This window comes from Cydia amplana, chromosome 18, assembly GCF_948474715.1.
Source record: "Cydia amplana chromosome 18, ilCydAmpl1.1, whole genome shotgun sequence".
In the NCBI taxonomy this organism is placed as follows: Eukaryota; Metazoa; Arthropoda; class Insecta; order Lepidoptera; family Tortricidae; genus Cydia; species Cydia amplana.
Window position 1 is genome coordinate 156,313 of NC_086086.1, and position 14,851 is coordinate 171,163.

General features: G+C 39.0%; 1 protein-coding gene across 1 annotated transcript in view; it reads left to right on the forward strand.

The window, feature by feature from the left end:
• Positions 1-1,795: 1,795 nt before the first annotated feature.
• LOC134656290 (ankyrin repeat domain-containing protein 29-like) overlaps positions 1,796-14,851 on the forward strand; it is a 61,329-nt gene continuing 48,273 nt past the window's right edge. Inside the window, exons 1-7 of the mRNA XM_063511809.1 lie at positions 1,796-1,927; positions 2,892-2,990; positions 3,242-3,340; positions 5,711-5,908; positions 10,145-10,342; positions 13,537-13,635; positions 14,665-14,763. Coding sequence (XP_063367879.1) covers positions 1,802-1,927; positions 2,892-2,990; positions 3,242-3,340; positions 5,711-5,908; positions 10,145-10,342; positions 13,537-13,635; positions 14,665-14,763 — 918 coding nt within the window. The 5' untranslated portion in view covers positions 1,796-1,801. The remainder of the gene's footprint in view (positions 1,928-2,891; positions 2,991-3,241; positions 3,341-5,710; positions 5,909-10,144; positions 10,343-13,536; positions 13,636-14,664; positions 14,764-14,851) is intronic.

Below are 14,851 nucleotides of genomic sequence, written 5' to 3' on the forward strand. Positions count from 1 at the left end.
TGGAATACTTTTCCGACTAGAGTTTCAACAGTTTGGGTTCAAAACTATGTATGCGGAAAATGACATAGTGGAACCATAATCTTATAGGCAAAATTGGCAGAATCATTTTTAAGCTCAATATAAAATAGGTCGCCACAATAATGAGGCGTCCACACAAGCGTATTGATTACCCGACAGGCGGTATCATTATTAGCGTCATCACGGGGGAATTACGCTCATCCGATGCTATCTGCGTAATTGAAGCCTAATTGAAAATTTTTCGGCGGCTCTGACACACGCTATCTGTTTTTGTTTGCCGGTTTATGTTTATTGGTGTGGTATTTCTGTTTAGCACTTTCTGTAGGTATTGTTTGTACTATATAATATGTACATTGCAGTGTCCAGCACAGCGGTGCCCGATTTCCGATTTCAAATTCAATTATTTTCAACCGCAAAGTGCGAGCGATGCGCGGGGGTGTTTTAGTTTCGTGAGTGTGGCAGATTAATTAGAGACAATGGATCGGTGGCAGAACAGAACTAGCTATTGAAGCATATCGTACCAAAAGCTTTTCACTTAGTCACTAAGTCTTAGTAGGTACCTACCTACCACTAGTCGTAAGTTTTGCATTAATCGGAATATGCGGAAAGGTTAGGGGAGTGCGAACACAGGAAATGTAGACATTTAAAAACTGTGGTTTAAAAAAAAACTAATCGACTTTCGTCTTCTTTTCATTAAATTACTTACTTATTAGGGTTCCGTAGCCAAATGGCAAAAAACGGAACCCTTATAGATTCGTCATGTCTGTCTGTCTGTCTGTCTGTCTGTCCGTCTGTCCGTCCGTCCGTCCGTATGTCACAGCCACTTTTTTCCGAAACTATAAGACCTATACTGTTGAAACTTGGTAAGTAGATGTATTCTGTGAAGCACATTAAGATTTTCACACAAAAATAGAAGAAAAAAAATTTTTTTTGGGGGTTCCCCATACTTAGAACAGAAACTCAAACATTTTTTTTTTCATCAAACCCATACAATGTAATATGTGGGTTTCCCACTTGTAACTTCTAAAATAAGAGAATGATAAAACTAAAAAAAATATATGATGTACATTACCATGCAAACTTCCACCGAAAATTGGTTTGAACGAGATCTAGTAAGTAGTTTTTTTACGTCATAAATCCCCTAAATACGGAACCTTCATGGGCGAGTCCGACTCGCACTTGGCCGCTTTTTTTTATGGTTACTAAAGCTACTTAATCCAGTTTCACAAAATACGATATAGGTATTTTTTTTTGTTTATCCATCCTCTCGTAGGTTTAGTAAGATATAAGAACTTATTTTATTTTATTTTTGTAGCTATGATGCGTTTTTGGAAGGGTACGGAAGACATGCATCAAGGAATTCAAAATGTACCTCAACACCAAGCTGAGTGGAAACCTTTTCGGGGACGTTTTTTGTGAGATGTTTTAGTTAAATTTCCGTTGTTAAAACATCCTGAATAAATTGTAGGTACAACAATATCCAATTTACGAAACAAATTGCCATCGAAACGGATGTGGACATTTAATTACGATGAATAAACAAAGATAACATTGTGTCAGGCAACTAGCTCAACTTATGTAGGTGCCTGCCCTTTTAAAAATTAAAATAAACAAAAACAAAAAATTTGGCGCGATGGGTTATTGTCCCATAAAAAAATTGAATTTCGCGTCTTTTCCTACTGACAAAGTTGTTTGACACACTATGATGATTACAATAAAATGTCAATGATACAGTCAGCAGTCAGCACCAAAAATATCTAACACCCTCTAATTTTGTTTACAGATGGCCGAGGGGCGATCGCGCGTGCAGCAAAATGACCTGCTGCTGCACGAGGCCGTCATCAAGAACGAACCCGAGGCCGTGCGCGAGGCCCTGCGGAGGCCTACAGATGTCAACTGTAGGAACAACGTGAGTGTTGCATACAAACCTGCCGTACGGGACGGGGAGGCCGAGCGAGGCTTGCGAAGGACAACCTTAAATACTGTAAGGCACAAATATATTTATTTACCTACGTATAACATTAGTTTGAAAAAGTTTTCTGATCTCTTCATTATAATAACTAACTACAATTTGCTTTTGATATTAATCCTTAAACTATAAGCTTCGCCTCGCATTCCCTAGAGAAGTTTTGATCAAAGCTTGCTCTTTAACCATAATGAGGTCGAATAAACTTAAATTAAACCCTCTGAAATTTTAATAAGTTGCTCCCAGGCGAGTGATAAAAAGTGTTTCAATTTAATTCATGAACATTCATTTTAATAAGGGCAAAGATTTTTTTTGCTGAGTTGATTCTCCATACTTATAACAAATTCCTTAAGTACATGTCGTTAATGTTGTCATAGATGGCGTTACTTAGGTTTCCTTTGAGGCGGAGATTAGCGGAGATGAGAGAAGAGGTGTTAGTGTTAAAGTGTGCAGGTGTTAGTGTTTTAGAGGCGGGTTTATATATTTTTGGAACGTTGGTTTGTAAAGATGTTTGTGAACTCGACTGTATAGCGTGATTATTGCAAGGTAATGTCGGCTCTTCAATGCAAGCAATGTGCACGGTCCTTATATCGAAAATGCCTTTGACTTTCTTGATGAATAAGTACTTTGCTTAGCATTAAGGATGACTCACGTTAGACCGAGCCGTGTCCGGGCCGGAACTTCCGGAGCTTCGTTTTCTATGGAAAGCATCACGTGGTCACCTGTCATTTGTCATAGAAAAGTAACTGATCGGGCCGGTCTAACGTGAGTCATCCTTTAGTGCTGTCATTCTTTACAACGAAGCAATGCAGTTTATTAAGGAAACTGACAGTCACATCTCCCAAGTCCCAATTCCCACTGGTGTCGTCAATCGTCAACCGAATATCATATAATAATTTATTCGCAGTACGGGCGCGCGCCGGTGCACTGGGCGGCCAGCCGCGGCAACGTGGAAATCGTCAACTTGCTCATCGACGCGAAATGTGACATCGAAGCTGCTGACAAGGTAGGTTGCGAGATTTAACGGTTATTTCATTTGAATGTATCTCCTTACGTAAACGTTGAAATGGAATATCATTGATGCAATCAATTGATTGACAATTTGTAACGCGCCAAAAGTATCTGCAACCCTCTATGGATTGCCGGCTGTTGAGACGGAATGCACAAAGTTGTCAAAGGGTTAAAGCCCTGATTGAAGCGATTCTCATATCACAGTTACTTCTACTCGTGGCAGGTTAACTATATTCGTCTCCACAGTTCGGCATGCGACCCCTCCTCATGGCGGCGTGGCACGGACACTTGGCGGCAGTGAAGACACTGGTCGACGCCGGCGCATGTCTGGCTGCTACGAATAAAGTAAGTAACCACCACTCACATACACACAAATAATTCGCGAGTGTAGTTTGTGATTTCACTCAAATTTTCACTGTCTAACAAAGCCACTGCTTCACAGCAGAATGGCAGTAGGTAATCATTATCCACGGATATTACCTAATTAGTATTGTCCAAGCCTAAGGCCACGGACTGGACGCACAGGAATATTTTCATACTTACAACGAAACAGAAAAATATTTGCCACTAAAGTATAGTTGTGCCGGCAGCTTCGTCCACATAGAAATCGATTTGTGTCATTTTTTTTAACAATAGATTTTCTAAAATATAATGTCCTGTGTTCATCTCTAATGTAGGTAATTAAAAGTGTGCTAGTGTATCCTGTTATTATGTAGGTAATCTATCCTTACGCTCCCATTTCATTTCCCACACATAACACGGATCAGGCAAAAATAATCAGCTTTATGGTTATAAATCCCATTTTTGACTGGTATTGTTACTACTTGGCTTGGCACCGACTTCAAACATATCAGTTGGTAACGCGCACTTCAATAATATTTTATTTCATCCTTTTTGAACTCGGTTTTATTTTTTTTGTAAAAAGTTTTCTCGTAAGATGTTGTCATACGAACCCGCCGCCAAAGAGCCGCTCCCAATACAATCGATATTACGCTTTCTTTTAAGAACGACATGCTTACATGACATGAAACTTGGCATTTATGTAAGATAATAATTATAGGTAGGTATATCTATGTCTGGTAGTTAAAAATATACAAAGAAAATAGAGCAAGTAGAAATTTTGTATGTAATACTTCTAATCACTCTTATTTCTTTGTAATTCAATGTTAAGTACTTGAATGTTTATGATGTAATTTTTTTAGATTGTGCCTACTTTTAAAATGAGAGCGTAACTCCGATTGTATGAAGGGGTACATTTGTATGTTGTAACAATGTTCCTACATATAAGACTAATATTATTTTCTTTAGGTATCTGTATTACATGATCCTAAATACAAAATCCAGTTCGTTTTCAAATACGTCAGGAGCGTATTGCTTATACAGTGTATTACATACCTATAGGTATACATTATTAATAAAGTTTCAGCAAATATAATATTGTAGCGAAGCTACTCTGGATGTAAATCAGCGTTAACTCCAGGCTGTGAATAGTTTGATTGCATTTGCATCGCATGCACTCTGGGGTGCACTCGGGAACGCTTCGCTGGTAATTAGTATATAGTCTAGTCAGCATAAAGTAGGTATCTATCAATCGCAATAGCTATCCAAAAAGAAATATGTACTTTCACGGGTATAGGTACTAACTATTTATAAGTTACTAACTAAATATAAGTATGTAAAACAGGCCAGATGTCAAGTATTTATTAATATTATATATCAGTAGTACAGGGTTGTTTTGAGGTTATATGGCACCCAACAGAACCCATTGCATTAAAGCAACAAGTAAACAAATAAGAAATGATGTCAATGTCTGACAGTCAAATACTCTACGCGTGTAACGCCCGCTCTTCTTTATTTTAAAAGGATTTTTGTAACTTTCAGTCATCTTTTCCAAACTTTATCGACTCCAAAACAATACAGCCTACTTAGGTACACAAAATATATACTCACCTACAAACAAAGTTTGGGTCGATCACTAGTTAGTATTTCGGAAAATTATCGATAACAAAATTGAGTTGATCGTTATCCTACTTGTCATTATATTTGGTCCCCACAATTTTGATGTCTCTGTATAAGAAATGTAGTAACTGACTACTTTCGAAACTGACTATACTTGTACAGTGTTGTGTACACGGATCCGGCACAAATTAATCCAATATCGGCAACTAAGTTACGCCCGATATCTAGTCACACAATAAGTAATAGTATTATAGCAGCTACATAGTATAGGTAACCACTCCTAGTCATCTTACCTACTACGTGTAGTTCTACTGTTCGTAGTTCCGCAAATTTCAGCTGGAAGCCTAGCTATCAAGTTACTTTTAGTGTTCCTAAGTATGAAGAAGATCCAATTTTACCTAATTATAAATAAAGGAACCATCAGAGTGAATTTAGTTAAAAGATGATTTTACGTAATTTACTACGAGAATTAACATTTAAAATGTTAAGAGGGTATAAATACAACATAACAAGTTGTAACATCTGTTAAGAGGATGTTTTGTGCGTATCTTACCCACACAAGGATAGGTATTTTAATTCCTTAGTGCGGCCGCGCGGGGGCAAAGAATGCGGGGGTCAGATCCGGATCGCTTTGATCTCTGCAAATTAAGCGCCTCAAGCTATAAAATGGAGACCATTAGTGGGAATTATATAATCAATTTGTGTAAGAATGTCCCTATAAAATTGATTTATTTTATCCAGTTGTTATTTCTTCAGAAAAACAACGACGTTCTCCAGTGCGCGTGCAGCCGAGGAGCCACAGACGTGGCCGCGTACGCCATCTCCCTCGGAGCCAAGGTTCAGAACACCGATACTGCCGGAGACGCGCCGCTGGCGCTAGCGGCACGAGCGGGGCACACGGCGACAGTGGAGTTACTGCTGGACAGTGGGGCTGACATAGATGCCGTCAATAAGGTAAATAAAACTTCTGCCCTCCGGCCGGAAAGCATCAACTTTCCAGAAGCAGAGGATCCTGTCTCACCCACCCCTTCAGAGTAGGTAACTGAGCTCCCCCAGGAGCACTCGGCTACGTGAGGTCGCTACTCCCCACCACGTTTATTTAGTTCTAAATCCCCAAATGAAAAAAGCGTCTGTTTTCTATCTTCAATTAATCGCCTAAATACCTACGGCTCGTAAATAGAATATCGACATCAAATATTTGGACACTATTGTGTTTCTGATCCCCTATGACTTCAATCCATCAAACGTTAAAATATTTAAGCTATCACTGACATTGAACGACGTTAAACCAAATTAAATTAATTCTTTTGACCTTTTTTTGAAGTAAAGTTTTTAGAAGTCTTGGGAATTATCACTTTTTTTTTTATTCGTTTTGTTTCGTTTTTCTTTTCAAGCTCTACATATTTAAATAGTTCTCACTGATGATTTCTGTAGCAGAATTCAGTTCGCTTTCTTATGTACCTACTACTTACATAGTAGGTAGGTAATAATAATATTGTCATTCCTTCGTAAAAATGTAATATCATTACATTTTATTCTAATCACTGTCAATAGTAATGTCATCACTTTATTCTTACTGATAATCTTAAGAGTCACATCTTCTTAAAAAAATGTTAGATTTCATATTAAGTATTATTATGTATCGTTTAAAAATGAGAGCGTAACTTCGACCTATATAGGTCCGTGTGACTGTTTTGTCTTGTCCGCATAATATAAAGAACTTTCTGCAACAACTCTTGGCAAAACTCTGAGCTCGACACTTCCAACTCTTCCAAGCACTCGCCAGGTTCAAACGGAAGCGACAGGTCCAACTTCTTATACATCATGAAGATTTATTATTCAACAGCAAATTTTCATGACACTCCAATACCAAACCCTCAATTATTAACTCGCTCAAAAACACCTCAAACTCCATTACGATATTGTCAGGGACCGACAAATTACTCACTCGATTGACCTGATATTTAAAACATTACTGCCACGGTAAAACTAACTTTAACACAAAACTTTAAAAAACAATTTTAGTTTGACCTTATCTAAAGCGTAAAATTTCAATCTAAAAACAACGCTAACGCAATACAGATTGAATACATTGTTGTTTGTATAAATTTATTTCAAAAACGGGAAGCGGAACAATTCTGCTCGCTATAACGAAGTAGCAGTAGGGATAAGAGTACTCTGCGGGAACATAACTATTCTCAGATTATTATTATATTCCTGGAAAATAATACCTTAAACTCGAGAATAGTAATTTAAATGAACTATCATTATTTTTACTGACCTTACCCGACGTTTCAGCTGGGTTGTACCAGTTGTGGTCACGGATGACTTATGTCCCAGTAAAATATCAACGGAGATATGGGTAAACAACATTGAACTACCCGAAAATAGTCAAATTACTAAATATGCGTACAAAACGCGAGAGTATAAAGTGTTATTAAGTAGATATTTGTTTCTAAATAGCCCAAGTGGCTCTGTGTGTAAACTGTAGACTTCGCAAACCCCAACGGCTCCGCTATTTTGAAAATGTTCAAAAAATAACACTTAATTACCTACCCTGGTCACAAAATTTCACGAGAATCGGTTTGAATAATGTGAGTTCGGAAATTGCGGGCATCTTTCTCTGTCACTCTAATTACGCCTTTATTGGAGGAAAAGAGAAAGATCCACGCAATTTCCGAATTTCGGTTTTTGCGGAAGCCCCTAGCTCTGTTATGTAGAGAAGAATTTTTGCCCAAGTTGAAAGTGTTGAAACGGAGATCGACCGTCGGCGGCGGCGTCGTCGCTTTACGGTCAATACCTTTTCATGAGTCCGAATGCTATTCTTTTTAAACTTTCTTAAATTCTATTATTGACGTACGTGAGTTAAGGTGGAGTTAAGTGACTTAAGTCATTTCATTTGAAATTCCACCTAATATACAAGAACGCGGACTTAACACTAAATCACGAATACTTATTTTACTTGAAAAATTAATTTCCCCAATATTTTTTTTATTCAAAAATTCCCGAATCGCACATCACTATGCTCAGTATAACGAAGTAACTACAGGCCAGCATGCCTACCTCTACCTATACTTACCTCAACGAGCGACGGTCCAATTATTTACCCAAATCAGATCCTCCCGAACATTTCGTTCAAATTGCTTGATTTTAATTAATTGCTAAATTAGGATTTTGAACACTTGTTTGAATGTGCTCTTGCCGGTTGTTATTTACTGTCGGGTTACAGTTATTCAAACTTTCCACTTATGTTAGAAAGTGTCACGGCAAAGGCCTGTGGGCACCGTGCGTGCTGACAAGCAACACGATTTTGTAGGAGATGTGCTGTATATGATGGTGACCTGGAATATGTTTGCATACTGCCTAAAATGATATCATAATTGCACATATTACGATCACTATGACACAAAATTTCATCAACGAATAAGTATTTCATTTAGCTGAAGCGACTTCAATGTTAAAAGCCATGATTGAAATATGAAATACCCGACACAGTAGAAATTGCATTACCTACTAGGTATAGGAAAGGCGCGGAGAGCTCATAATGAATTCAATCTAGGCTGCGTACACGTGTACATGTATTATCCTACCTGATAGTGTCAGGCCAATTTGAACGTACACTGACATCAGAATCAGGCGAGACGCACGATAACTAAATGGGTCTTTCCGCGTAACTCGGACATGACAACGAAAAAATAAACTATTGAATTTAGAATGTGTTTGAATGTAGAATAATCAAATGAGGGTAGCAGAACAAATTTTATAACCTTAAGTCAATAATAAGTCAACGGTTGTCATAATTTCCGACATTGTAAGTGCTGCTTGCGGAATCAACTACGAACGTAAAATAAGTGATTATAAATATTACGACTTTAATTGATTTTTACGCAAAGAAGAGGTAAGTAACCTTTATTTATCTGTTGTCTATTAAATTATTCACGCGTTACTTTGATTACAATTATCATAAGTCGAAAGAAAAATATGTAAGAGGTGAATGAAAATTGTATGTCGTTGAGTAACGTGAGTAACGTAAAAAACAATATTTTTCATTTACTGTACTGAAACTTTGGACAAACGAACTTATATTGAACTATGTGTATGATTGGGCTTAGATGGTGTCATTCTCGCGGTTTATTTCTCCGCATAAGTGTTATTTTATAGAAATACGTGACTTGAGATACTTGTAACGTGAGTCACAGTGAATCGCGTTGTTGCAACTGTAAAGCGAGTAACTAAATATTTGAATGTATATTGTAGCTACAATGCCTCTATCAGCGGCAGAAAGGGCAAAAAGAAGAAGACAGAAGCTGAAAGACGACGGAAAGTACGAAGAGTATAAGAAAAAACATAGGCTTGCCGCCAAAAAAATCAGGCAAAAGAAGAAGTTGCTAGATAACATGACTCAAAAAAAGAAAAACCAATTTATAAAGGATGAAAGAGAAAAAAACAGAAAAAGAGTTGAAAAACATATAGATCAAAGAAAAAAGCTGAATAAGCAAGAGCCTTAGATAGTTCAATTGCATCCTCATCTTCGATGTTAATTAATCGCCAAGCTTTGGGTAGAGCTAAATAACGTATCAGAAAAGTTCTAATTCTAATAATAATAAGTAAAAAATATGCTATTTGTTTGCTAGAAATGATAAAAAATATCAAAATATTCTAGGTAGTCGCAAGTAACGTGATTCACGAAATCGCTGTAACGTGAGTTCGTAAGGTTTTATATTTTATTTAAATAAGGGTGTATCTTTGATTTCATTTGGTTAACTATTAAAGAAGCTTGCATATTTATGTCATTGTTTTGTTATTTTGTTAAAACTAATTCATTCAATAATCAAAGGGAAATCAATAAACACAAAAGGCGTAAAACTCCGTGTCCATTTCTTGTAACGTGAGTCATGGAGTTATTTTCCACTTTTCTCCAATTTTTATAATTTGATGGAGAAAAAGTACTTCGATAAATGATTCGCAGTAATGTACTCTGTGATATTATTATCAAGTTTTCGACGTAGAAAGCTCTTGATCTCAAATATACGACAAGATTGTTAGGAATAGTGACTACAAAGTAACGTGAGTCACCGTGGATTTACCCAAATGACATAATTCAAGCAATTATTTAGTTTATATTTTTTTTGCTGATCGTTTATATTAAATACCACGCAAAGAAATGTAATCGGATATATTCTTCCCCAGGCTGGCCGTACAGCATTGCACGTAGCTTGCGAAGGCGGCCACTCGCAAACCTGCGCTCTCCTGGTGACCCGCGGGGCCGACCGGGAGTTCAGGGAGCAGGCGGGGCGGACACCCCTACATCTAGCGGCGGTACACAGGCACACAGACTTAGTGAGGACCCTCTTAGATCACGGGTGCAACGTGGATGCTACTGACCAGGTGATCTAACATGTAGTGTGTCTAGTGATAGGAGCCGACTGTTCAGGGAGCAAGCGGGGCGGACACCCCTACATCTAGCGGCGGTACACAGGCACACAGACTTAGTGAGGACCCTCTTAGATCACGGGTGCAACGTGGATGCTACTGACCAGGTGATCTAACATGTAGTGTGTCTAGTGATAGGAGCCGACTGTTCAGGGAGCAAGCGGGGCGGACACCCCTACATCTAGCGGCGGTACACAGGCACACAGACTTAGTGAGGACCCTCTTAGATCACGGGTGCAACGTGGATGCTACTGACCAGGTGATCTAACATGTAGTGTGTCTAGTGATAGGAGCCGACTGTTCAGGGAGCAAGCGGGGCGGACACCCCTACATCTAGCGGCGGTACACAGGCACACAGACTTAGTGAGGACCCTCTTAGATCACGGGTGCAACGTGGATGCTACTGACCAGGTGATCTAACATGTAGTGTGTCTAGTGATAGGAGCCGACTGTTCAGGGAGCAAGCGGGGCGGACACCCCTACATCTAGCGGCGGTACACAGGCACACAGACTTAGTGAGGACCCTCTTAGATCACGGGTGCAACGTGGATGCTACTGACCAGGTGATCTAACATGTAGTGTGTCTAGTGATAGGAGCCGACTGTTCAGGGAGCAAGCGGGGCGGACACCCCTACATCTAGCGGCGGTACACAGGCACACAGACTTAGTGAGGACCCTCTTAGATCACGGGTGCAACGTGGATGCTACTGACCAGGTGATCTAACATGTAGTGTGTCTAGTGATAGGAGCCGACTGTTCAGGGAGCAAGCGGGGCGGACACCCCTACATCTAGCGGCGGTACACAGGCACACAGACTTAGTGAGGACCCTCTTAGATCACGGGTGCAACGTGGATGCTACTGACCAGCGGGCCTAGCCAAGCGGACAATCGCTATCGCTTCGACGACGAAACGCTTTGTGTCTCTCTATCACTCTTCCATATTAGTGCGACAGTGACAGTTGCGTTTCGATCGCTACGGAGCGTAAGCGATTTGCACTTTGGCTACGCGGCCAGGTGATCTGACGTTACTTTAAGGATGATTCACGCTAGATCGGTCCGGTCGGTTTTCTATGAGGAGTGATCGGTGATCACGTAACGCTTTTTAGAGAAAACTAAGTTGATAATACTATTACTTATTCTGTGACTAAGCGTCAGACGCCTCGGTCCAGATCTGGGTCATTCTAGCGTGTCACTCTTTAATTAGCAAGCATAGGCAATAAATTATATATTTATTGCTATGCATAATAAATAATTTAAATTTAAATGAAATCAGAAATGAATAGGCAGGTAGATCGTATTCCACTTAGGGAACGCAAACAATTATTACACGGCAGTAATACAAGAATTGAATCGTAGAGCTCGGCCCATTTATTACCTACTCATATATATACACGATATTATAATTATAAACATAGTAAACTAAGAGTTACGGAGCTTACAATAGGTACATTTTATAATCAGGAATATCTTTCACCCGCCGTCCGACCCTTGCGGCTGCGGCCCGCCATTCATCCCGGTAGTTGCGTCTGACACGGCTTTGAATTTATTGTGAGTATTGTGACAGCTATCCCAATCATGTGAAGTACCGTACTTGAGCAAATTCTTGAAGATACTAGACTATAATGAAAATTACTTCAGCGAATTCTTGATAATAAGTACCTCTAGTATTATCAAGATGATTTAAAAGGAAAATTTTAATTGTTAGAACGAGATATATTATGCCGTCGGAAAGTTTACAAGATTGCGAAATTTCCACATGAGTAAAATTCGAAATTTTCCATTGCCATAATGACAGTTTTCCTTGTTTCCTGTGAAATTTCATAAAACTTTTCCAACTTTTTGAAAACTTACCGCGACTTGCACATCATGTACCGGAGAACAGTGAAATATGACATGTTGACAACGTTAAATGGCTATTGGTAAACATTATAGCAATAAAATAAAAGGTCTTCAAATGATCAGTTGAGCTGTTAGTAGGTATGTAGGTACTCCATTACAAGTACGATCAAGATCTCCTATTCCACAAGTCATGCCACTTTTTTGTTATAGATTCGTCATGTCTGTCTGTCTGTCTGTCTGTCTGTCTGTCTGTCTGTCTGTCTGTCTGTCTGTCTGTCTGTCTGTCTGTCCGTCTGTCCGTCCGTATGTCACAGCCACTTTTCTCCGAAACTATAAGAACTATACTGTTGAAACTTGGTAAGTAGATGTATTCTGTGAACCGCATTAGGATTTTCACACAAAAATAGAAAAAAAACAATAAATTTTGGGGATTCCCCATACTTACAACTGAAACTAAAATTTTTTTTTTTTCATTAAACCCATACGTGTGGGGTATCTATGGATAGGTCTTCAAAAATGATATTGAGGTTTCTAATATCATTTTTTTCTAAACTGAATAGTTTGCGCGAGAGACACTTCCAAAGTGGAAAAATGTGTCCCCCCCCCCCCTGTAACTTCTAAAATAAGAGAATGATAAAACTAAAAAAAAATATATGATGTACATTACCATGTAAACTTCCACCGAAAATTGGTTTGAACGAGATCTAGTAAGTAGTTTTTTTTTCATACGTCATAAATCGCCTAAATACGGAACCCTTCATGGGCGAGTCCGACTCGCACTTGGCCGCTTTTTTAATCCATCATGGGCACCTATTTTATGCTTAGCATGTAGAATTTTCTTTACCTACATTAAAATTAATTAGTGGTGTTTTTAAATAAAATAACATGTCATGAGATTGACGATATCAAAAGTAAAAAAAAAAATTGTGGCCCAACTGTGTCACATGGTTGACATGGTATAAAATATTTTCAGTGTTTTATTTGTGTACCTATTGGAATTATCAAGCCGCATTTAACTTACTAGATCAATGTGTAATTTCCCGCCTTTCCTCTGTTTCTTCATTTCCCTTTGCTAAATTATTTAAAAATCAACACGAGTTTATTGGATGGAAGACGTTTGGTTACATTAAAATGCTTTTAGTAAAATTGACTTCGTCCTTGCCATTTCAAAAAAAAACTCGATCGTGTTACGTTAAAGTATGTTTTCTTTTGCAAAATGCAGTTATGGCGCTCCAGGTAGTCCAAATGGAATTCGTGCCATTTCAAAATGGACTTTCAAGTCTTGTGTTAAAGTATGTTTTATATTGCAGAACGGGGTGACGGCGCTTCAGATGGCTTGTGCGCAGGGCTGTCGCGGCATTGTGGAGCATTTGCTCGCCTTCAACGCCGACGTGCATTTGCAAAATAACGTGAGTATTCAGGCATGTCTAATATATTATGCTTACCTGCCTTTTCAATGCCTATCCATTTTTCTATGCTTGCTATTTTTCATTGAGGTACCTGAACAATAGATGTGGTAGCTGCAAAGTATGTGACATTGCCGATATATGTATATAGCTTTTGTATTGAAACCACACCACACACACCATCGCATCCACACGTAAGAGCAAATATAATGTATCGAAATTTGGGATTAAAGGCACGAATTTGTGGCGTAAATACGGGAGTGACAGAATTCTTGGTATCATCTTGGGTCGTCCCATTCGTTTTTCGTCAAGTTCTTAAATTAGTCCTATTCTGCTTTCGTCACTCATTCTACATTCGTCACAATCGTCGGTGGCTTTCAATGTAGAATGAGTGACGAAAGCAGATTATGACTAATTTAAGAACTTGACGAAAAACGAATGGGACGACCCAAGATAATACCGAATTCTTGACATGAATAGCACCTACATTATACATTAAGGTCGAGGTCCGAACCCCGGCTCGTACTAACTGGAAACTTAATATGTACGAAATAACATTCTATATTTACCTTGTTCCTCAGCGAAGGAAAACATAGTGAGGAAACCTGCTTAAATCTGCGAAGAAACACAAATGTGGGAAGTCCTATGTTCAGGGGCTACAATGGGATGCAAAAGGCACTTCCCACGTCTGGGCCTGTGTCCAAGTATGTATGTAGGCTAGTAGTAATAGTAGAAAATAAAGAATCTTCTGCTAGACTGCCAATGTTTGCTCCATGCCACTCAATAACTATATATAGTGTCACTACCTCAAACCTCAAGGCTCAAACTGCTTGTATAACAACTCGCCAAAAGCATGAAATGTGCACAAGTGCACATGCAATACTATTATGCCACACAGTAAAAAGGCACGACTCCATACGTTTTAGTATTTTATGAATTTGAATCTATATGTTAGCCAACCTTGACTTGTGGGAAAACTAAAATGAAGAGAGAGAGAGGTTAGTTACAATAACAGTATGTTTTCTGTGTCAGGTGGGATCGTCTGCACTCCACGCCGCGTGCGCGGCCGACGCCACCGACATCGTCGAGCTCCTGTTGGCTCACGGCGCTGATCCGGCCCTCACTGACCAGGTAGGTGCGACAGATTCCAATTAAACTGGTATCGACTTCGAGGTAATAACAGACTGAAGGTATTCCATACAAATTGCTACCAACTTAA